We start from the raw sequence: 22,338 nt of genomic DNA, 5'->3' as shown, positions 1-22,338 counted from the left end.
CTTCGTTCCTTAGGGGAGGCCACCCCGCGCTCTGCAGGCGAACTCGATGCAGATCCTGCACGTACGAGCACGGGGAGCGAGTCCAGAACGTGAAGACTTTATCTGAACCTTTTCACTTTGTAAAGTGTGTCCTCAGAGCCAGCGAGCGCCCGGCCGTCACCCAGCGCTCCGCAGGGGGGAGAGGAGTCCGTCCTGTGCAGCGGGGGTCCTTCCCAATTCCCGGGAATGGCAACCGCTGCCTGAACGCTCACAGCCGCCTTGGCTTATCTCCGTGCTGACGCTGGACTCGGCATCACTGCCGCTCTCTGGGCTGCCTGGGAAAAGCAGAGCCCCGGCAGCGTGCATCGCCTGGCTCCGGCGAGTGATGCAGCCCCTCATTCCTGCCATCATCCCTCGGTCCTGCCGTTACCCCTCGCTCCTGTCACCATCCCTCGCTCCTGCCGTCGTCCCTTGCTCCTGCCACCATCCCCTCATCCCTGCCGTCACCCCTCATCCCTGCTGTCACCCCTCGCTCCTGCCAGGCTGCAGCGTGGGAACGCTGCGCTCGGACCGCGATGAGCCTCTTGCATACGGGCTTGTCATAAACTTGCCGCGCACGTAGCCTGGGAAACACCCAAATGCTTCCCCAGCTCCCGGGAAGAAGGCACCAATCGTTCTGTTACTACTTTTTGAAGAGTAGGAGAAGGAAGCCTTAGCAAAAAAGCAGCCGCTGCTTGTGCGTGCATCCTTCAGCCAGGCTGTGACATGGCTTGGCTGTCAGGCGAGAAACCCCCCCGGCCCCCCCCCTGACCCGAGTGAGCTGGGGCTTTCCGAAGCCGCGTTACACATACAGGCTTTCCCATCTAATATTAGGAAAGTATTTAGCCAGGCTTCCCGCTGGTAAGAAATTATAATGATTTCAATCTATTAATCGGCGGGTTTGGTGGTCTAAATAACACCACTCTGATTTGTGCTTTAAATAGTTAGACAGTTGCTGGATCTAGGCTGGCCTTTGGTAATTTTAATAGGCCGATGTTAGTCGTGGTTTCAACACAGGGAATACAGTCCTCTAAGAAACAATCTTTCTTCTGGACCTTAAGTAAGAAGTAGTCTTGTCAGTGTTGTGTGCCTCGGGAAAAGGTAGCTCTAAGTCCCGCTAACTGGCAAGGGTGCACCCACGCGCGAGGGGTACGCCTCCGCGTGCACAGGTGGAGGACGCAAACAGTTGCAGAACTTCTTCAAATCCTCTTTCAACCTTTTTCCTCCCCCAAAGAAATCTTCCTCCACTAATAAAAACAAAGTGTTCTATTTTGCTGCTGTTTTCAGTATTTTATAGATGAACTATTGCATTTAAAACAGACTACTCAAGGACCACTGCATTTCATAGGAAACAACCTTTTTTGTTGTTTTTTTTTTTTTTTTTTCTTGCTGCTGTTGTCATTATGTTTCTGTTTCCTCCTTCAGTTACAATTACCAGGAAGTGATTTTTTGAGTTTAAGAAATAGCCAGGCACCAGAACATTTGGAAGGGATCTTCTGTTTACCTAATTTCTGTCACTTTGTAGGTGACTCAGATCTGTATTTCCCAGTATCTCTCTGAGGGTAATTGTAAGCAATGTATTTCCCCGATCTTGCGTTTATCCACAGATCATAATAAATTGATTTTAAAACTTCTTGGGAATTACCTCTACTAAGGTGGGGTCACTGCCACGGGAGGTCCAATTCCTCCGCGCACTAAATAGAAGAGAGAAAAAGATGAAGTTCTGGGACCTTTGACTTTCTTCCATGCGCTTTTACGAAGCCCCTGGCTTGCCCGCGTACAGCCGCACCATCCCGAGGTAGCAAGTTCTCCGTCGCGCTCTGGCACTCTGGGACCGCGGTGATTTACAAACTCAGGACGGGTGCAGCCGGATATTTGCCTTTTCTCACTGTGCAGCACTTGCCGCGCCGCTACGATGGAGAGCCGGAGCAGCGCTGGTGGTTTGGCAGAGAAACACAGCGATGATTTTAAACCGTAAAGTTGAAGCATTTGTATATTCTGTGAACTCGGGCTCAGCCCATTTTACTGTCGTTCATTCCTTTTAAGTTTTTTGCCGGAGAGGCTGGAAGCTGGGATGCCGTCAGCAGCTGAAGAGGCTTGCTCAGCTCCTCTCTCCTCCGTGGAAAGCAGGGAGGAGAAGCAGGAGAAACAAGCCCACAGGTTGCAAAAGCAAACCAGTTGCTCGTCCTGCCGCGGTGGCTCAACCCCGGACGGCCTGAGCGGGGCTGGGGAAGGGAGCTGCTCGCGGGCACCTGCGGAGGAGGTGGGTGCTCGTTTTCCCCTCGAATCGTTCCACGAAGTACGACGGCTCGCTCCTAACTGCTAGAGGCTCCCTGTGACCGGGGGTCAAAACCTTCATTTTTAACGAGGGGCTGCCGATGTGGCCACCTACGCGGCTCGGCAGGAGCAGCGGGCAGGCCTGGGCGGTGGCGGCAGTGGGGATGGTGGGGGGGTGTCCCGGGCAGTGGGACCCTTCCCAGCGGCAGCCCCCCCAGCGGTCTCCTTCCCCCAGAGGCCTTTCTGTCTTTGGGGGCTGGATTCGGGGGGTGGCGGCGGGGGGCTCGCCTCCCTCTGCGGGCGAGCGAATTCCTGCATTTCTCTGCCCGAGGCCGGAGAAGGGCCGCGGCCGTGGGGCGCTTGACCCCGGAGAAGCCTTCTCCGTTATGGGGGCGGCCGGGCGGGGGTTGGCAGAGGTTGCGGCAACCTTGATGCGATAGGACGAGGAAAAAACCCTCCCCCCCCCTTCCCGCGGACCACAGCAAAAGCCGCACTCCCCCGGCGTGGGGGGGGTGGCTCTTGACCCCCGAGGCCGCTTACCGGGTGCCCCCCGCCCCTCCGGAGGGCGGCCCCCGCGGGGTCCCCCCCCCCCCTTCCCTCCCTCCCTCCCTCCCTCCCTCCCCGCGTCCCCCCCCCCCCGCACCGGGCGGAGCCTGCCGGCGGCACCCCGCCGCGAAGTGGAGTTTCACTCGGCGGCGGCGCCGGTGCCGGTGCGCAACGTGGGGCGGCCCGCCACGGGTTCCCCCCGCTCGCCGTGCCATGTAGGATGCTGCCGGCTCCCGCAACTAAGCGCCCGCCGCCGCCGCCGCCCCCCCCAGCCCTGCTTTGGCCCCCCACCGCCGAACCCCCCGCGCCCCCCTGGGCCTGGGTGGTCCCGGCCGCCGCGGGGCTGGTCAGGGTCGGTGGGGGCACCGCCGGGGCTGCTCCCCCCCCTCCTCCTCCTCCTCCTCCGCCGCCGCCGCCGCCGCCGCCCCCCCCGCCGCCGCCGCTGCTGCTCCCGGCGCCGCCGCCCGCCCCCCCCGCCGCCCTGCTGCGGGCCGCCCCGGGCTGGCGCGTCCCCTGCGAGCCGCTCCTGCCGCTGCTCGCCGCCGCCGACCACCACCACGCCGCCGCCTTCCTCCACGGGCAGGTAAGGGCTCCGTGTCGGGGGGCCGAGGGGAGGGAGGGGGGGGGTGGGGGTGGGCAGAAGTTTCACCGTCGCCGACTGTCCGGAGCCCATCACCGGGGATGATTCCGGGTGGGCGCCGCGGCGGCAGCCGCCCCCCTCCCCCCGTGTCTGTGTGTCTGTGTGTCTGTCTGTCTGTGTGTGTGCCCGCCGGGCCGGGGGGAGGGGACGCGGCGGGGGTCTTCCCCCCCCTCCGCGGAGCGCTGCGCCGTGGGCGCCGGTGCGCGGCTCCGGTCGCCGCTGCCGTACCGGGCGGCCGCCGGCAGAAGGTGCGGGAAGGGAGCGGAGGGGAGCGGAGAGCCGCAGCCGCGTTCTCCCCGGCGGGGGAGGGGTCTGCCGGCCTCCCCCGAGAGGCCGCTGGCCGCCCCCGCCGGGGTTCTGCGGGAGGAGGGCGGAAAGGACGCGGCGCTCGCAGGGTCCTGGGCCACGGCGAGCGCCTTGCTTGTTCTTTTCCTGAATATTCATAAAGACTAAAGTTTCGAGTCATGCCGGCTGAACCAATCTGTCTCGCCAGTGCTCTCCCCGGTGAATATTTCAATTATCGACTGCTGTCGCGAGGCTGCTGGCGAAAGAGCGAAGCGTTCGGGCCGCTTTCTGGTGTTGGCGGCGGAGATGCCGGGAGCGGTGCTCGTGGTTGTGCCTCGCCTTTGTATTTTTTACTAGGCAGAAGTAAAAAAATAAGAGAGAGATGCGAGCGCCGTAGTATCCGCTCGATTTCGTGAGAAGATTTCCAGCCTTTTCGAGCGCGAGCGTCTCTTGTGGCTTGGGAGCGGAGCGAGTGGGAGGGAGAAAATAGGCAGCGCTGGGTCTAATGAAACAGTAACATCGATTATTCCCCAGTGTGAGACCGCTTAAATAAACTGCAGAGGTGGTTTTACTGTGGGAACCTGTTTGCCAAATGAATTTAAGTTGAGAGAAAATAGGTTTCCGACATTGCCTTTGGTTCTCGTTTGCCTCGAGACGAATTTTAGAAACACTTTCGGGTGATGTTTCTGTTTCGTATGTGAGATTCTGTTTGAGCAGAGAAAAAGCAAGCTTCCCTGGCGACTAGCGGCCATTAGCCAAGTACTGGGTTTGCTGCCAGGCTACTGGTTTGTGGCTTTCTGAAGCAGTTTATAATGTCAGTGCCATCCGTCGCTCGCCGTCTAATGCCTAAAGAAACACAAATGGTTGGTGGGCTGAAGAGACATGTTTGAAATTTTCTGTGCTCATCTTTCCTGTAATCAGGAAATCATGAAAAGCATCTGTTTGCTGAGGGTAAAATCCTTTCGGTAACTTTTCTTCCCATTTTTCTCCCCGAAGTGGATATTTGGAGCTCATTCTCCAGTCATAGGATTTTCACCTTCTTCGAGCGTGGAGTTCATTCCTATTTTTCCACCTGTGTATGCATCTACGGTTCCGCCTCATGCTGGGAAAAACTGGATCGATAAGAGGCTACCGAACTGCAAGGTAAGTCTGATCTTGGTATGTTGAACTATTTTTAAGGCTAAACTACCGAAGCTGAAAAATGTTAGGGGTTTTGTGAATTGTGAAGGCAGAGGAGGAGTGTCATAAGGGACAGTTAATGGAGAAGGCTACTTCAGCAGTTATACGGCTTCACTTTTCTGAAGTTTTGAAGAGAGTAAACTGTCTTTACTCTTTATTACGTTGAGTAGAATGTTTTTATTTTACGATGGGATGTGATGATGGGAGTTTTCCATTTTCCGTTTCTTCTTGGTACTTCCCCTGGTTTTCCCCCCAAACGGATGCTGCGGTACAGCGCTGGCGGCGGTGGCGTCACCGCGAGCGCTGCCACGTCCCCGGTGCCAGGGTGTCGCGCGTGGTCCTGCGCCCTCGTCCCGCCCACGCTTACCTACATCTGTACCTTTACCTAGCTGAATAATGAAAACGCGGCTTTGGGACTTTACCCCGTTTCCCTCTCTCGCCCCCATCTCGCCCATTCGGAAGGCGACCGGAGTCTCCGAATTGCAGGTGGGCTTGCTCCACAGTAGCTGTGTCGGGGACACAGTTGCTTTCAGCTCTTCTTTCCTTTTTGTGATGCTGCAGCAGCTCATTAGGCGTGTTAAAAGCTGTTTAATTTTTAAATGGTCAACTAAACTCAGCCTACAATGCTGACAGAGCAGAAATCAATCTAATTTTGCAAGTTTGTCCCCAACTTGAGATACTACCTGTAATACTGAGTTAAAGATACAAAATTCAGAAGTAAAAGTGAGAACAAAGTATCTCGAACCTTAACATTCTTCTATTTATTTATGTTGGACAGATATACTTGAATAATGCATTTGCTCTGGATTCAGCATGGATACATCCTGAGGAATCAAGACTCTTCCAGGGAAATGAGAAACCTCTGTTAATGACAAATCAAGTAGCTATGGCTATAGCCAGGCCAGCTGCTGCCTCCAGGCCTCTTCCCACAGTGGTGTTGGCACCTCAGCTGATGCCAGGTCAGTAGGACGTAAATAATTAAGTACGTACTTTTTCTTTTTTTTTTTTTTTTTTTAAAAATGCATCTCCCAGAGATGCATAAGCCATTTTCTAAAGTAAGAGTTTCATACTGTTCAGCTGAAAATCTCTTGCTTGATCTGAACCTTGATGGCAAAGTGCGTTTCATCCTCTAAATGACTTTTAAAGAAAGAAAAGACCATGTGTAATTATAGAAGATTGTACCAGATTGTTCCATTGCTCTTTGTCAACTTCTGGAATGAAGGGGCCTGCCACTCCCAGCACACTTGGTTTATTTTCAAACAAGAAATTGCCAACACGGTTCATGTATAATTCTCCTATTGGCTGCTAATTTTAAGAATTTGGTGTGGTCTGTGTAGACAGCTATCAGTAGCGAAGAGCAATTGATCCATCATCTCATTAAGACTCGGTTATGCACAACGATGTTTGTGCAATAAATTCCATTAATCTGCAGAACTCGGGTATGTCACAGCTGTTAACAGCAGAGCTAAGCTTTATACTTGGAAAAGAACAGAAAGTGCATTGCAGTGAAGCTGAATCTCTCTATTTTGGTGCTACAGGCGTAATTTAAAATAGCAGTTGTTTCATAGAAAAGGTTAAGAAGTAAAATGCTCCTGATGTTTAACCCCCTAACATATATTCTTAAATTCGGAATTAGGACAGTCTTAATGGCTTGCTGCCAACTGTTTCTTTCTTTCGTAGATGGAAGGTAATGTCCGTTCGGTTGGCAGCAGAGCCCCTCTTACCTTGCTCTTTGCCCTATCAAGTACTTCTTGTTTTGCGACCGCCTAGGACACAGGAAGCTTTCTTGTACTTTGCCAGTAATGCAGAGATTCTGTGAGAGTCTGCTGGAAGAGATCCTGACTGTTTGGGTTCATTTGCCAGGCTGATTAATTAGCAGTGAATATTGTTCTGTATTGAAACATGTTGAACCGCTCGAATCGGTTCCATATTTTGATGTTTTAGCAAGCCGTTGCAGTAAGCTGCCTTCTCCTCTTGCCAGAATCGCCCGATGCTCAACTGGCGTGCTGCTCGGCAGCGCTCGGAAATGAGCCTGCCACGGGCGAAACCCCATTATATTGATGCGTTCCTCCTGGGATGCCGTGGGGAATAGCTGAGCCGTGCTCCCAGGCAGGAAAAGCGTGGTTTTAAGGACAGGCGCGACGGTGAGGGAGGTGTTCCGTGCAGGGGAGCGACAGCCCGTCGTTTGGTTGTGTATGTTTAAAATAGTTCCCTGTTTTAAACAAACAGGTTTCATCACATCCAGTATTTCAGATGCAAGGAAAGAGCGTACCTGGCAGCGGGTTAGGGACCGACCAGGGCCTTTCCTGATGCCACGTTTGTGGTCTGTAAGGAGCACAGAGGAAAGAAGATTTTCTTCCCCCTGGGCAGTATGCGCGCGTTCAGGCCCGTTTTCGCAGGAGGTCTTCAGGTGGATCCAGCTCTTCTCTGGCGGCGTGCTCGGCGCTGGCTGCCACCTCTTCAGAACCCCCCTGAGCTCCTGTTCGGGTGGGAGAGGTGCAGGGAGGAGCGCAAAGACCCCCGACCATCTTTCTAAGTCTTCCCAGCCCTCCTGAAGTCTTATTTCGGATTGATGCGATCAATGCTAATCCAATAACATCCCTGGCCGCGTGTGGACTCTGGAGGTTGAGCAGAGGAGCGAGCGCCGTGATGGCATTACTGCAGGATGGCAATCCTGGTGCCCTCCAGCTGTATAGTCAGAAGCTGCTTCTAGGAAGCGTTATGGTAGTACTTGAAGTATTTCCTATATAATCTTTATACTTAATATGAAGAGTAATAAAAATACTGAGAGCAAATTGCTTAGTTAAGTGGTTTAAACTGAGAAGTTAATAAGCTTTTTGCAGGCTCTGTGGCTGTATTCATTTTGAAAGCCAGTCTTACAGCAGGTTCGCCTTCCACAGTTATCAGTAATGATATAATTGTTTTCTCAATGTATCAGCAATGTTACAAAGATAAAGGAATGAGGCACTGGAGTTTGGCGAATGGTAGCGCACATAATTTAACAGCTGCGAGCTCCAGCTACTAGACGGTGTTATTCTCCGTGAGAAAAGGAGGCAGCTATTATTCTCACGCATATTGCAAAACATGAATTTATGTACTTACCATTTTGTGTATCTAAAGCGAATAGTGACATTTTATTTTCCCACCTAGGAATGATAGGTGGTTTCACGTCTCCTGGATGCTGCATTTTTTGCGGAGAAAGCAACGCCTAGGTATTTTCGCTGGGTTGGTCCTGAAGGCAGACGTGCCCACACGGGATCTGCGTGGTCCGCACGTCCCCGTGCGGTCGGTGGCCGCGGGACATGGGCTGAGGGACCGCTGGCAGGACCCCTTGGTGGCACCCGTTCCACGATGGCTGTAGCCCTCTGGCACATGATGTTCTGTGCTTTTGCTATTGTTGATGCTATTTTAAATGTTTGAAGGTACGTTCTTGCGGTTTGGCATTCCTGGCTCTCGAGAGCATCGCCGGCGGTGGTTCCTTGCGGAGGGTGTGTTCTTACTGGTATGTTCGAGAAGGTTTTCCCAGGAAACCTTGGAGAACAAGCCTTTCGTCCAGCCCCCTGTGAGGGAGGGAGCAGGAGATAGAGGCGCGAGTGCGTTGTCGTCTCTCGAGGAAGCGACGTTCCCCAGAGGTGCTTCGGGAGGCGCCGGCGGGGGCGTGTGAGCAGAGCTGCGGCAGGCTGCCGCTCCGGCAGCGGCTGCGCCGGGGGGGGGAGCGAAGGAAGCATCCCCATCCAGGTCAAAAATGGAGTGATTCTGTGAAGTTCCGAGGTGGTGGCTTTCAACTTAGAGCCCTTGAAATCCACGTTTGCCTTCTGCTTGCTGGAGGGTGGCTATGAATCGCAAGGTGAGCGAGTCAACGTCTCCTGTAATTGGGTGCAGGGTCCCGTATCGCGCAGGCTCCAGCCTTTGCAGGGACGGAAAGCTTGCTGGCTCTCCGGGAGGCCCCAGTGCGATGCTAAACCTTGACAGTGTGCGGGCACTCCAGCAGAACAGTAATATAATGGTCGCTACTGGGCTCCTCAGTGAAGACCATGACACTCTGCAGCTCATTTCAGGGTATCGTGCTTTAAGCAGATCATCTACGTACAGTCCCAGGAATTCTGTAGGGAGACCCTCAGCCTGCAATAAGGAATTTCCATCCACACCTGAACCAAATCCTGGCTGCAACCTGTGCCGCAAGCGCATAGAGATGAAGGTTGCTTCTGTAAATCTTGCCAATGGCTTATCAAATAAATACCCTCGAGAGTTTCTAGGGGTTGAAGCTGTGGGCAGTTGCTCAGCAGCAATTTGGAGGCTTGCATAACCTCACAAATAGGGTGTTTGTAGCACAGGAGCTTCAGCTAGGTTGTTGGGTGAGTGGAGCCTGGATGCTGCCTTCTGTGCTTCTACTCCTAGCAAAGGAAGATCTAACACTTGTTTCCATTTTGTAAAATGTTTGACAGTCCTCAAATGGATTATTTTTTTTATGCACATTTCAACATAAATTGCATTTTCTTACTGATCTTGAGCGTCGTACGAGCCCTGGTACAATAGTTGTCTTCAGTAATAGCAGCTAAGATGCATGCAGAAGAATGCATTAATGCGTTATGGCAAACACATTGCGTTCTCGGAGGTCTCCTTCAGGGAGCCGTGTCAGAACTCTGAGTGCTGGGAGGAGACATTGACGAGGTGAAAGCCTTTTAATGGTTTTCACCTTTAACAAAGTGCTCAAGGTATTTTTTTCATTTGTAACGGAGGCAATCTAACCTGGAATGAAGACTGTCAGCGTTTTTCAGTGTTGGTTTACTTGAAGGAAAATAGTCGTCTTAAATCAGATATTTTTTCTTTTCCTTTTTTTTTTGTGGAATGATTTTTCAATAGAAAATATTTTCTGCTAAGTCAAAGCTTCATTCCTGCCTCTACATTTCCACAGTATCTCTTTGGTCCATAGCAATCTTTTTGCTCTTTCATCCATTGGTGTTGAAATCAGAAATGCCAGAATGAAGAGGTCATGTGTATTCTTTCACCAGATTGCTTTAGCATTAAAATTTTGATCCTTCCTGTTAGTGTCCTTTTCTTTCTTTTAATCCCGCTAACCTTTATGGGACTGAGCCAATATTTTTCATAGAGAGTATCGGAATGTATATGCAAATAGACATATATGTACAGATACAGTTTTCTAGGTAATTTCAGTTTAAATTTCAGACATTACAAATTATGAAGAAATGTGGTTGCTTTGTGTTAAATTTGGGTTCCATTTTCTTACTTTTTTTAACAGTTTTGAAATACGTGACACAGGGCCTCTGACCTTCTGTATTTCCTAAACACAAGCTTTATGTTTGAAGCACGTGTATGTACAAGGAGTCAGGTTTTGGGCCTTTCAAGTTGGATTCTCTGACCCGTAATGTGCATGTGCTAGGGCTCCCTGCTTGGAAAACAATAGCAGTACTGCAGGAACCTGAAGAACCCTGAAATGCCACAAAATCCCTCTTTATTTGTGGAGCATTCAGGCACTGGAGAGATGAACACTTTAAGTCTCTTGGAATGCTTGACTTTAATCACAGCCTTTCAAAGGTTTTTCTTTTGCTTATGAAGTTTGTACTTTTTTGGTGCTTTTTCTGTTATCCACCCAAATCAAGTGCATACTTGAGCCCGGTTAAGTTTGGGTTTGGTTTTTTTCCCCCACTTGAATTATAGAAATAAAACTACATGTAAAGTGTTTATGGGAAAGGCTTGTAGTTCTGACCCTTTCATAATATTGTCCTACCTGGCCCTAAGACCTCGTTATAAAGAAATCCAGATCTTTCAGTGATTGGCAGGGGCTGTTCTTGTTTGTATGAGTCATTTTAGCCTCTTTCAACTACCTTCTTTTTTTTCCCCTCTCCATCAAAAGACGGTCGTTGTCAGTTTTAATTCTGATAATAGTCTAATAAAGGACTGTCATCTAAAAGACTTTAGTTTACAGACTCTACAGATGAAGGGAGAGGGAACAAGGGATAATAATAATTCACATTTCAATTATTTTTCTTTCTTTTGGAGCTGTTTTTTAATACCTCTTTGGAAGCAGCGTTAAGTATTTTCTGGCGGCTGCTGCCGGAGAGCTAAAGTGGCGGCGGTGCCGGGACGGCGTCCTCGCCAGGCTGGGTTATGAGCTCTGTCTCCCCAGACTGATGGGTACCAGGCAGCGGTGTGGGTGCCTGAAGAGCAGCCCTGAGGTCGGGGCAGGCAGCAGGGAAACCCCCCAAAACCAGGGATGCAGGCAGTCAGGGTGGTGGGGATCAGTTGGTTCATGACTGAAAATAAGGAGCTTGGATATTGCTTTAAAAAGAAGTGAGAATGGTATACGTCCTTCTGTGGGTGAAGTTTAGGACCTCAGCGTTACTACCTTTCATCAGCTCTGGGGTCAAAGTATTTAACTTCTGTTTAATTGAATTGGTGTTTAATTTTATGTGACTTCCACAGCATACACGTTTAAGTTGAAACCCTTCAAAATATTTTTTATTTGAAATATACATGGAAAATGTCTCAGATCCCTTAGGAAGCTACTCAGTACTTGGTGTGATTTTTTTCCCTAGTAGCGTTGAGTTCTGGTGTCCTTTTCCCATGCTAAACTACCGCAGATTAGCATGGGAAACAGCACAGAAACAGGAGGTGTGGTGGTTGGAAAGCTTTGATTGATAGAAATCAAATGCTGTGTGGTTCCATATGCTTGGTAGAGACAGAGCAGCACACTGCAGTGGAAATCCATTTGTGTTATAATTGTGTCTTTGGGGTATTCCTGGCAAAAAAAGAAGAGGCAGCCAGGTCAGTGTCTGTGTTGGGGTCCTTTGGTCCTCACCCGAAGGAGCACCTCCTAACGCAGAAGAGCTCTTGCAGGGCCTTTGGGCACTTGCAGTAGCTCATGGGCTGAAAGGATAAGCAAAACCCAGTGATTCACTGGATCATTAAAAAAAGTTGCAAGGAACATTATACTTGTGTGTGTTAATACTTTTTTCTCAAAGACAGATGGAAAGTTCAAAAGGTCTTTAACCTGCTTGAAATTTTTTCCTCTGTTATTTTTTTAATGTGGGTCTTTTGGGAAAGTTATTCATAACCCTTTGGTTAAAGAGGTTTTCCTGTAGGCAAAACTGAAGACAAAGACTGAAAGACTATAATGATCAAGTGCAATTTAAAATTCATTACATTGTCTGTACAGTAAGTTTTCACAATACCGGTAACTTTTTTATCTGAAAGGAAAGGTCTTGAATTACCCTTTTTGGGTAAGAGTGGATCTTCATATCTCACAGGTGTTAGTAGTCTTTACTTTTGTCTTGTTAAATAAAGTAATTTCTGTTCTTTTGTGTGTTTTTTCTTCAAAGAGGGAAATCTCATGGTTTCAATTTTTAATGTGTTGGACAATGTCAGTAGCCAAAAGGCGGGTTTGGGTGTGCTCTGTCTGCTTGCAGAGACTGTATGTGAGGGTAGAGAGGGCACTGGTGCAGACTGGGGGGAGCGCAGGGGTTTGGTGGATTTTGGAAAGGATGCTGAGCACGCTCCGTGCTGGACACGCTCTGTCTGGTGGGTCTCGGCAGGGTCAGCCTTTGTATCGCCAAGGGTCTCCTTCCTCCGTGGCGGGCGATGGAGACTACTCGAGGGCGGTGCGTCGTGCCGCATGGTTTAGCATGTGCCGTAGGACCACCGCGTGTGTGTGTCTGTCTGTCGGGTTTGCATACCTGTGCGGGGAAGGCTCGCAGCCCGCTCTTGGTGTCCTGGAAAACCCCGGGAAGGAAACGCTGGCTTTGGGCAGCGGAGGTTTTGCTGTCCTCGCCAGCCGCGTGCTGGCCAGGCGCGGCAGCGTGGCCCCGGCTGCTTCGTCCTGCAGCAGGGGCGGTACCCGATGGTGCAGTTCTGTAGCCAGATGGTGCAGATGTGCCACGTGAAAACCGGTCTTCTAGGTCAGGATCAGGCTATGGGGTACGATGCACAACCTCTTTCTAGACGATGCTGCGCTAGAAGAGAAGGTGCGACAGAAACAGCTGCTCTTCCACAGCTGTGCGCGTAGACCCTTTTCCACCTGGATGTTGGCAGGTAGATACTTGCCGATCACGCGTCGTCCTTTGTGATGGCTTTGCTGCCCCGTTCGGTGCCTTCACCGCGTTTCCCCATCGTTGGCGAGTTCTCTCTGAATGATCTCTTCCCTGCTTCTTCAGCGGCTCTTCAATCGCTTCACATCAAAACGCGCTGCCCGTCTCGGACGTTTCCCCCTGTTCTGCGTGCTGGAGAAGAGCAGAGCTGGCAGGCTGGGCAAGGGCGCTGAAGTGGGGTTTGTTATTTCAGCAGACCGGTATTACCTTACTAACCGCGGTGTAGCCTGACTCGGCAAAAACAGATTTGGGGAAACCACCATTGCTAGGAAAACATTTGCAGGTTTTTTTCCCCTCAAGGGTGCATTGATGGTGGTATTTTACTACTATTTTCAAGGCTCTTGAAATCCATGTAAATGTGGGGTGATTAATGATGATTCTATAAAACCCTTTAAAGAAGCTTTTGGAAATACTTACAGCAGAGCCTGCTTTGTTTCCAAGAAGAACTTCTTCTCTCCAGCTATGCTGAGTGCAGGTGAAGGTTCCTGGCTGTCAACGAGTCACGTCCTGGGCCAGCTTCCAGTTGCTTTGGCAAATCATACGTTATGTTAGGGGTTGATAAATTGCTGACGTGATTATTCAGTTGACTGCAAAGTGAGAGAGTGGGCTTGACGACCGCCAGACACCCTGTCCGTGCTCTCCTCTCAGTTGTTAATACAATTATAGTGGTAGTCCTTTCTTCATGGAATTATTTAGCAGGAGAGACGGGAAGAGAACTTCATCAAAGGCAGGGAAATCACCAAAACTTCTCTTTCAGCTGACTGATGAAACTTTAATAAAGGGATTAATGAAACTTTAATAAGGAAACCCTGCTTCAGGAGCGTTATTCATCTGTGCTGGTGGAAGGCTTCAGCTATCCAAGCAACTAAGGCTTACATTGTTTTGCTGCTTTCCTGGGCTCTTTGGGGAAATTGCATCTTCTCCTCCGAAATAAAAGAATCAAACGAGAAATAAACAGCCTTTCTGCTTATGTACCCTCTCGGAAGCCAGTAGAAAAGTCATTTTTCTAGACATCAGTTTTCATAAGAGTTACAGAAGATGTTTTGTGGACCTTTCCCAACTGCAGGTGGCTCGAATTAGGAACACACACAGGGTTTTGGAGGCCAGGTGTTTAACCGAATCTTGTGGTCTGTTCTAGTCCTCAGGTGAATAAACAATAAACATGTATTACACAGATGGATTAGTTGGACACTGATTTTTTTTTTTTTTTTTTTTTAATTTCCGTTGCGACTCTGGCAGAATAATCGGTTTTTCATCTACCTGTGGTTGAATTATCAAAACTTCAATATTGGTGAGCTTTTTTTTTTCCTGCATGCCTGTTAATTAGTGCATATGCAGGTGTTTAAGTGAATTCTTCTTGGCATTGACAAATACAGTAGAACTAATAGGAGGTTTTTTGGTGATGCTTACTGAAAATATTTGACTTCTGTTTTGCTAATGCAGAGCTTATTTTGTTGGCAAATAATTGTTTATAAAGAGTCAGGCACAAAGCTGCCAAAAGTTAGTATAACAGATAGCCTCCGGAGCCCCAATTAGCTGCAACCAAAGCAGGTTCCTTTCCAAAAACCACTGACCCACTCTTTCCCCAATGCCAACTGAGAGCAAAACAGCATTTGGCGTCTGCGAGTCAAAACTTCTTAGGTGTCTGAGGCCAGAGCAGGATGGCAAAGCCTGGATGAGGTGTCTGGGCTGCGTAGCTGTGTAGGGGAATAGGACCTTACCCGAGCTTGCTCAGCTGCAGGTTCTTGCGGTGTCGCGGAGGGGCTGCGTCGCCCACCCGCCGCCCCGATGGCCATGCTTCCCAAGCGCTGCTCCTGGCCGAGTCCCCGTTTTCCTGGCGGAGAAGCACTTGGAAAAAGAAATCCGACAAACTCACGGCACGCCTGAAGTGGGGAGGCTGATCAAATAGTGATTTTTTTGCAGAGCTACAGTTGGCTCTTACTGCCTGAAGGATTTCCACATGAACTGAAAACATTTGCAGAATGACATAATAAGCTAATGATTGCTTAATTTTTGAATGCATAGCTCAGTGTAGAGGGAGTAACAGCTGGTGTTTGTCAAATTAGGTTTTCTCCTTAAGATTTTGACTACTCGTTTTCATGTTTGTTTAACATATTTAGCCAAGATTGAGCTCTGAAGGTCTTCCCCCCAAGCTTGTTAGACTTAAAGGTAAATATTACATAGTCTAAAGTGTGTTTGAGCCTTGATTTGGGGGACTTCTGACTTCCCATGTAAAACCATGGGAAGTTTCCTGTGTGGCGTATTTTCGAGATGAAGGACACTAGTATGTAAAACCTGTAAAAGTCAGGTATTTGCATGCATAGTACAGGAGAACAGCCAGACAGATAACAGTAACATTGGATGGTTAATATAGCAAGTATTAAAAACAATTTGTGTTTGAAATCAGACAACTTATATTTAGGAAAATTCAGAATAAGGGTCATTATGAAGCTGTGGAGCTGAAGGAAATGCTGACCAATGTGTTGAAATATTTGACTTTTTTACTAAGTTTTTTCATTTAAATTTAATAACTCTGCACGGTTTATATATGACTCACTACTGTCTTGTCCCTCTAGGTTATAATGATATGTTCACATATATGGGGTTTTAATATCCATGAATGGACCAACCACAAGCTAGGACTTTAAGAATAACAATTAGGAAAGGGGATTTGAGAGTTCTTAGAAAAAATATTATACAATATATTCAAAGTCTAGCGTCTCACTAAGGTGGACGTGCAAACAGCAGAGGCCGCGTGGGAAATGTTGCAGACTTTTGTTCCATCTTGCGTTGAAATTCAGAATGATGAAACGCATCATCCTACGTAAATCCACTGGTTTCCGATTAAAAATACAACCTGCTGTATCTCGCCCTTCCACAGGTGGTTGCCAGAATAGCCTTAAACCGGTCGGCGGCGGTCAGGCCCTGGCGCTGGCGGCGGCGGCCACCACCGCGATGGTGTCGGTGGAGCCCGAAGCCCCCCAGGGACCGTCGGGGCCGAGCGTCCAGCCCTGCCACGTGCTGACCTTCTCGCCCATCAAAATTCCCGTCTTGGCTTCGCCTTTTCCAGGTAAGGTCGCTCCTGGCGGCGCTAACGAGCAGCTTTTTATGTTCACTTTGCAACAGAGAGGGGCTCCCGAGTGTGGGTTTGGGTGTGCGTCGTTAAATATTCAGGGGATATCGGCGGCATTACCGTAATCTGGAATTAGACTTATTTTTTCTGGTGCAGCTTAGAGGCGTTCTTTGAAGTTGTGTGTTAAAAGTGAGTTCAAAACTCCCTCTGCGTTTGCAGCGTTGATGTCGCTGTGGCGTTTGCGGGCAGTATGTGAACTGAGCTGCGTCCTCTGTCATCTTAGTGGCTTCTGTAAGAAAACGTGGTCTTAGGGGCACCACGTCTTTGCAGCAGATCCTCGGGTCGCAATGTTGGCAGTTGAAAGGTATCTGCTCGACATACAATGATATTTGATTAAGACTTAAGTAGATTGTTTGGGTGTTTATAATTATAAAATATGCTGGACGAATGTAGCCACGGTTTTGTATTTTTTCCCGGTAGGTTTCGATGTGGTTGCTTACTGGAAAAAACACTATTTTGTTAGCGTGACATTGCGTAACAACTTTCTGCATATGGCAGCTGGGGAAATACTACGGCATCCCTGACTTGCTGTGGAAGTCTGACTGATTTAAAGTCCTTAGGGTAATTTTTGAAACTGTTTGTACTTTGAATGCTTAAGGCTATATTTAGAAGCGTTATGTACCGATTAAGTTAAAAATTTAAATTAGGGTGCGTTTTCCATCTTTTTGGTACTTGAAGTGTAACACAGCAAGATACAGTCAGATTGAATTTTGCAGAAGGTATGCAGTTACGATTTTTGGTGTTCAGACAGAGTCTTCATGTGAGAAATGTATCTCGGTAATTATTGTTCCCGTTGAGCAGCCACTAGAATCACCCGGATAAATGCCTGCCAAGGGCGTACAGCAGTGGTTTTGTGTTTAAAAAGTCTGAAGAGCAAACTGACTCATAGGAATAAAGGTACAAGTCTTTCAGACTTTGTCGAGAAAGGACGGTACGGAAATAAGAACAGAAAGCAGAGTTAATCGCTGCTGGAGCGCAGGGAGCTGGTGGTGATTCCTGCAGAGTATTATTTGACCCACAGAAACCATTTTGCCTGTTGGTAAGTGAGCATCTTAGAGGAGAATCCAAAGGGGAAAAAAATAATTCTTCTTCTGTGCTGAAAAGCAGAATTACATGCCAGATGTGTTCTTCCCTGAATTGAGATGCTCGGGCGATCTGGGAAGGAGCCGTCGCAGGACTTTTGATTTACAGCTGCGGAGGTGAGCTCTGCGTGAAGTGTGTTAGACGTGATCGAATATTATAATGCCAGGAAGCTCTACCACTTTGATAACTGGCTCAGCTCTGCAATGATAAACATGTCAGGCCATGATAATTGTTGCTTTCCTTTCGAATGAGTGTATGATAGGCTATCAAATATCATGCTTTGAGTGCCTGAGCAATCATCCTATTATCAATCATTCACAGTAAACCGTACACTTCTGGGTGTTTTCTCCTACAGAATATATAGTAGCTTTTTAGAAAAGAAAGCTTGAAAATGCCCAGTCCACGTACAATAAACTCGAGATCCAGCTAACCGTTTTTCTCTATTAATCACCGTCTCTGGAGGGAAGGCGAGTGCCTTTGCAAAGGCTTACATAAAACATTTTTATGAAATTCCTTTTTATTGTGCTGGCAGAGAAGAGGACTCGAAGGTGTTGGGTTTAGATGATCCCTGTCAACGCCAGCGTGATGGACGGCATCCCCCGCTGGTGCTGGGCCGGCAAGGAGCGTCGGGGTGCCCGTGGGGCAGGGACCGCTCTGCAGCCGGGCTGGCGTCCGCTGGCTGCGGCCAGGGAGGTGCAGCCGGAGCCGCCCGATGAAGAAGGGCTGAGAGGTTCTCTACGTGCTAACGAAGGAGCCGGGCTCCTGACAGGCGTGGGCGAAAACGGGGGAAAAGCACGCGCAGAAGCTGTAAGCCCAAATCTACGTTGTGCCCGCTGGGGCTGCCGAAACGCGGCGGGCGAGGGGCTGGAGCTGGGTTTAACTTAATTTGCGGGGAAAAATGGGCAGTTGGCCACAGGCAGCTCGCTGCTGTCAAAAATAAATGTCTCTATTGCCTTATAAGTTAATGGCTGGGAAAGTGTCAAGAAAGCGTAATCTAATGTACAGATAATCCCAAGCGTGGGGCATGCTCTGCAACCCTGTTGGCCTCTCAGTTAAAAACATCCGTGCATTGGCGTTTATTAAAGATGACTTATTGTTCTCAAAGAGAAATACATCTTGAAGAGAGCATAATCTGCGGACCCTGGGGGCAGCTGTGTTTTTCTTGATCCATGTGTCATTTGTAAAGTAAGATGGTAATTAATGAGCTTTCCATGTTCTCCTTGTCTAAAGTTTATGCAAGTCAATGTTCACATAATAGGAATGAATTTAGGAAACAAAAGATTAAATTATTCCTAACCTAAATCTACATATATATTGGTGCCTATAAGGCTGAATGTTGTGTGCTTAGTTATACGCTGTTAATTGATTATACTGGAGATCCGTATTATAATACTACCTTGTGCAGAACTGTGTTTCTAATCATGGCACTTTGTTCAATCAATAATCTTATAATTGGGTATTTACTTTTAAGGAGGCCTTTTAATATGATTAGTTTTGCAGCCTTACAGTTCAGCTGTGTTACTTTCTGCCAGCCTAATTAGTAAACTTGGTGAGTTAGTAAGAAATAGCAAATTAGTGAAACAAGGCGAGCTGTTGGGGGGTATGGCAGCGGGCGCTGGCTGGGCGAGGATCCAGGCTTCGGCGTTTTTCCAGCCTCGCGGAGGAAGTTTCTTGGAGCTTCCTTGAAGCAAATCGCCAGGTCCCGTGAATTAAGGAGAACTGAAAGTATGCAGAACGCTGTGGTAATTTTTACAAGTTCATTTCAATACAATTTATTTTGCATTTTGTAGAAGAAAATCAGAAGTAGAGCTATAATAGAGTACGGGTGGTTTGGGGAATTTAAAACCTTTTGTAGCCTTTCCCTGTGCGGGATGCTGTGAAGATCCCGGCTGGGCCTTTGGCCCTGGGATACGGAGACGAGGGTGGGATGTGCGGGTCGGGGAGGATGGCGCAGGTTTGCTGTGCCCTTGGCTCTGCGATGGGAGAAGCTTCTGTAATCAGTTTTGCCATTAGGTATTAGTTTGGCACCATGCTGATCTTAGAAATGTTTAATGGTGAAATAAATTGATGGAAAAGAAGAAACGTAAAATACACAATGTTTAAGGTTGAGGAAACTATTTGTCTCATCATGAAGTGGTCTGTGATCTTCTGGAGGGCTAAGGTTGCGTGTTACAACGTAACGCAAAATGAAAATACAAGCAAGGCTCTGGCCACCAGTGAACAGTCAAAAAAAAACAGAAAAAGAAAAAAAAAAAAAAAAAGCCAGAGACACACAACTTTTTCTCACCCTCAGAAGTTCATGTTCAGGTGTTTATATACCCCGCTGGTCTTGGGTCGAGGACTCAGCACCTCTGCGCTGAGGCGAAATGCCAGCTCGGAGCGCGGCATCCCGGCCCCGACGAGACGTTATGAAAATCAGCCGTCCTGGGGGGCAGTGGCCTGGACATGTTTCTGTTTTCTAGCCGTAAGGCAATTCCTTTGGCCCGAGAGCCCACTGTAGCCACAGTCCCTCCTAGTATAGGACATGAATTTTCTGCTCTTAATGCTTCTGGACTTGAGATTTAAACTGTTAATATCTGTTAAAAATCAGAAACGCAATTGTATTTCAGTATGAAGTGGTCCTCTGCATAAATTGATATTAATAATCCTTGTCTTGGTGCTACAGGGGTTGGAATTCAATACCAATGTCATTCTCGTTTTGTGTTTGGGTTCATTTACTGCTGATACGATTGGAAATGGTTGTTCCCGATCTATAAAAGATGGTTTCTGCCTTTCTGCCATTGCCCTGTGTAAACGCATCGTGTGATTTGTGTAAGAGTTAAGTCGCCGCTGAAGTGACTTTGTGGAAGTGAGGAATCGGAGTGATGTTGTCAGCAGAAAAGGAGGGAGCAGGGTGTTCTGTCCCTCCTTCCCCACTCCCACCTGCACTCTCAAAAAAAAAATCTTGACTTTCAATGTGCATGGAGAATGTGTATTGGAGTTCGTGTTGTTTGGTTTTTTTGTTTGGGTTTTATTTTTCATTTGGTAATATTAGATAGAGCAAATCTATTTTTCTTAGCCACCTGAAAGGCACATTATTCCTTCCTCCCTATCATTCAGAAACCACATCAGTGGTCAGGTTCCTTGTGGACTGGAGTGTGAGAAGACCACCAAGCGCCTGGTGCCCTGACTCCAGCTCAGTAAGAGCTGCGGGGGCTTTGCCAATGACTTGAATGGCTGTAGGGTTATATCTACAAATGGGGAATGGGTGTTTGATAAGCCTGAAAAATCAAAGATCTTGAAATCCTTGCATGTGTTGTTGCAGAAGGATAAAGCTAAATGCAGACCAAATGTGATGTAGAAAGCTAATGGTGCCTGGAAACAGTGAGGCTCCAGGATATTAGAGAAAAGTTCAAATAAAAAAATTAAATAAAAATGAAAAAGGAAATAAAAATTAAATAGAATGTAAGGTCAAAAGTCTATTTGCACTATGGAAGCTGATGGTGCTGGCTCCTCTAGCTGTGTCCCAGGGAGATGTCATGGGACGTCTTGAGGGCCTGGGCTTCTGTTTCCAACAGCTCAAAGAAAGTGTTCTCCTTCTGCTTTCTGCTTTTCTAGACTGGTTTGGTTTCGCTAGCCATTTCTCATTTGGTTTAAAAACAAACAAACAAACAAACCAACAAAAAAACCAAAAGAGGCAAACGATGTAGAAATACGTGGGGAAAATCCCAGAATTCTGTTCCAGACAGCAGCTTGAGTAGTTACTGGAGGAATGTGATACTTGAAATTTTTGCAGATGAAAACTGATGGCCCTTAGACTTGATTTCCAGATTTTATCCTCTTCAGGCATTCCTGTCTCAAAACTGCTGATCTCAAACCATTCAAGAGCAGTCCCGCGGTGCTCAGGTTTGTAATACAGTTGTGAGGTATTTGTACAATTGCCAGATACATTATTCTGTTTTCTGTGTGCCAGAATGTAGGAGCCTCTCTTAATTCATTGTAGCATTTTCCCGCAAACTCTGAGCATGCTGCATTGATGCCATTTTTGTTTACGAAAGTTTCCTTTTCCCTGATATTTTTTAAACAATGTTAAGTGTTTCAATTTGCCTTCATTGACAGGGTTTTTGATGTGCTTGTTTTCTTTTATTGAGGTTTCACTGGGTTTAACACAGTGTCTATTATCATTCCCTTATGGTGAGTTCTGCTTCTGACATGCTGAAATGCAGAGTGCCGGCAGCAGCCCCATGGAGAACTTGGCTAGAGCAGTTTTCCTAGTTTTAAGCTGGTAAGAAGTCAGAGCTATGTGGTGTCTTCCATATAGAGCAATGCCAGATAAAATGCTGATTTAGCCATCTTCTAAAGACGAACATCCTGAATATTTTAACTAGACTTCCTTCTGAAAGTGGTTAAAGCTCTACTTATTGGGGGCTCCTGCAATGGTACAAGTAATTCTTTGGCACCGTTTTCAGGTTCTTTTAAACAGTGTTGAGGCTCCAGCGGTCGCGTTTGAGGGAGGTCTGTGTTGGGGTCAGCCAGCGTTCGCTCTTGGAGGGGGGGATGCTCAAGGTGGTAGCGTGTAACCTAAAATACTCACGCTGCAATTATCAACTGGCAGCTTCTGGAGGGTAAGGTGGAGTTATTTTACCTTATGTTTTATCTACGAGGACTTGAGATAAGCCTTAACCAAGCTGGAGATACAATATCAATGCTGTTGGCTAAACAAATGTCAAAATGTGGCAGCTGAGTCATTCATAAGCTGCTCGCTGAAACATCCTTGTGTATCTAATGTAGCCATGTGAACGCTGTCTTTAATGGCTTCAGTTGTGAGTGTCTGGTGGAAGAAAATACCAAATTTTCAACACTAGCAAATACCCTTATCCCTGGAAAAAAAATCATCCTTAAGCAGAGGGAAGCCAGCTCGGTGAATCTGACGTGCCGACGTGATACGTGGCTCTGTGACCTTTGGGATGCAGCTTCTGCTTTCTGAAAGCTTTGCATCCCAAAAAGCGTTGGACCTTTTCTAGCTCTTTCATTAAATGATCCTTTTGCTCATCCTTTTGCTAGAGAACCTCGTGGCTTAAGTTAAATTGTTT

The 22,338-nt window shown here is 47.9% G+C and overlaps 1 protein-coding gene across 1 annotated transcript in view; it reads left to right on the top strand.

Moving 5' to 3' along the window:
- The first annotated feature begins 2,980 nt into the window (after positions 1-2,980).
- The window catches only part of TCERG1L (transcription elongation regulator 1 like), a 91,622-nt gene continuing 72,264 nt past the window's right edge, over positions 2,981-22,338 (top strand). The window contains exons 1-4 of the mRNA XM_049811383.1: positions 2,981-3,424; positions 4,763-4,909; positions 5,724-5,904; positions 15,932-16,120. Of these exons, the coding sequence (XP_049667340.1) occupies positions 3,062-3,424; positions 4,763-4,909; positions 5,724-5,904; positions 15,932-16,120 (880 nt within the window). The 5' untranslated portion in view covers positions 2,981-3,061. The remainder of the gene's footprint in view (positions 3,425-4,762; positions 4,910-5,723; positions 5,905-15,931; positions 16,121-22,338) is intronic.

This window comes from Accipiter gentilis, chromosome 9 (assembly GCF_929443795.1).
Source record: "Accipiter gentilis chromosome 9, bAccGen1.1, whole genome shotgun sequence".
In the NCBI taxonomy this organism is placed as follows: domain Eukaryota; kingdom Metazoa; phylum Chordata; class Aves; order Accipitriformes; family Accipitridae; genus Astur; species Astur gentilis.
The sequence above is the reverse complement of the archived record's forward strand: the minus strand, read 5'-3'. Positions and strand labels throughout refer to the sequence as shown.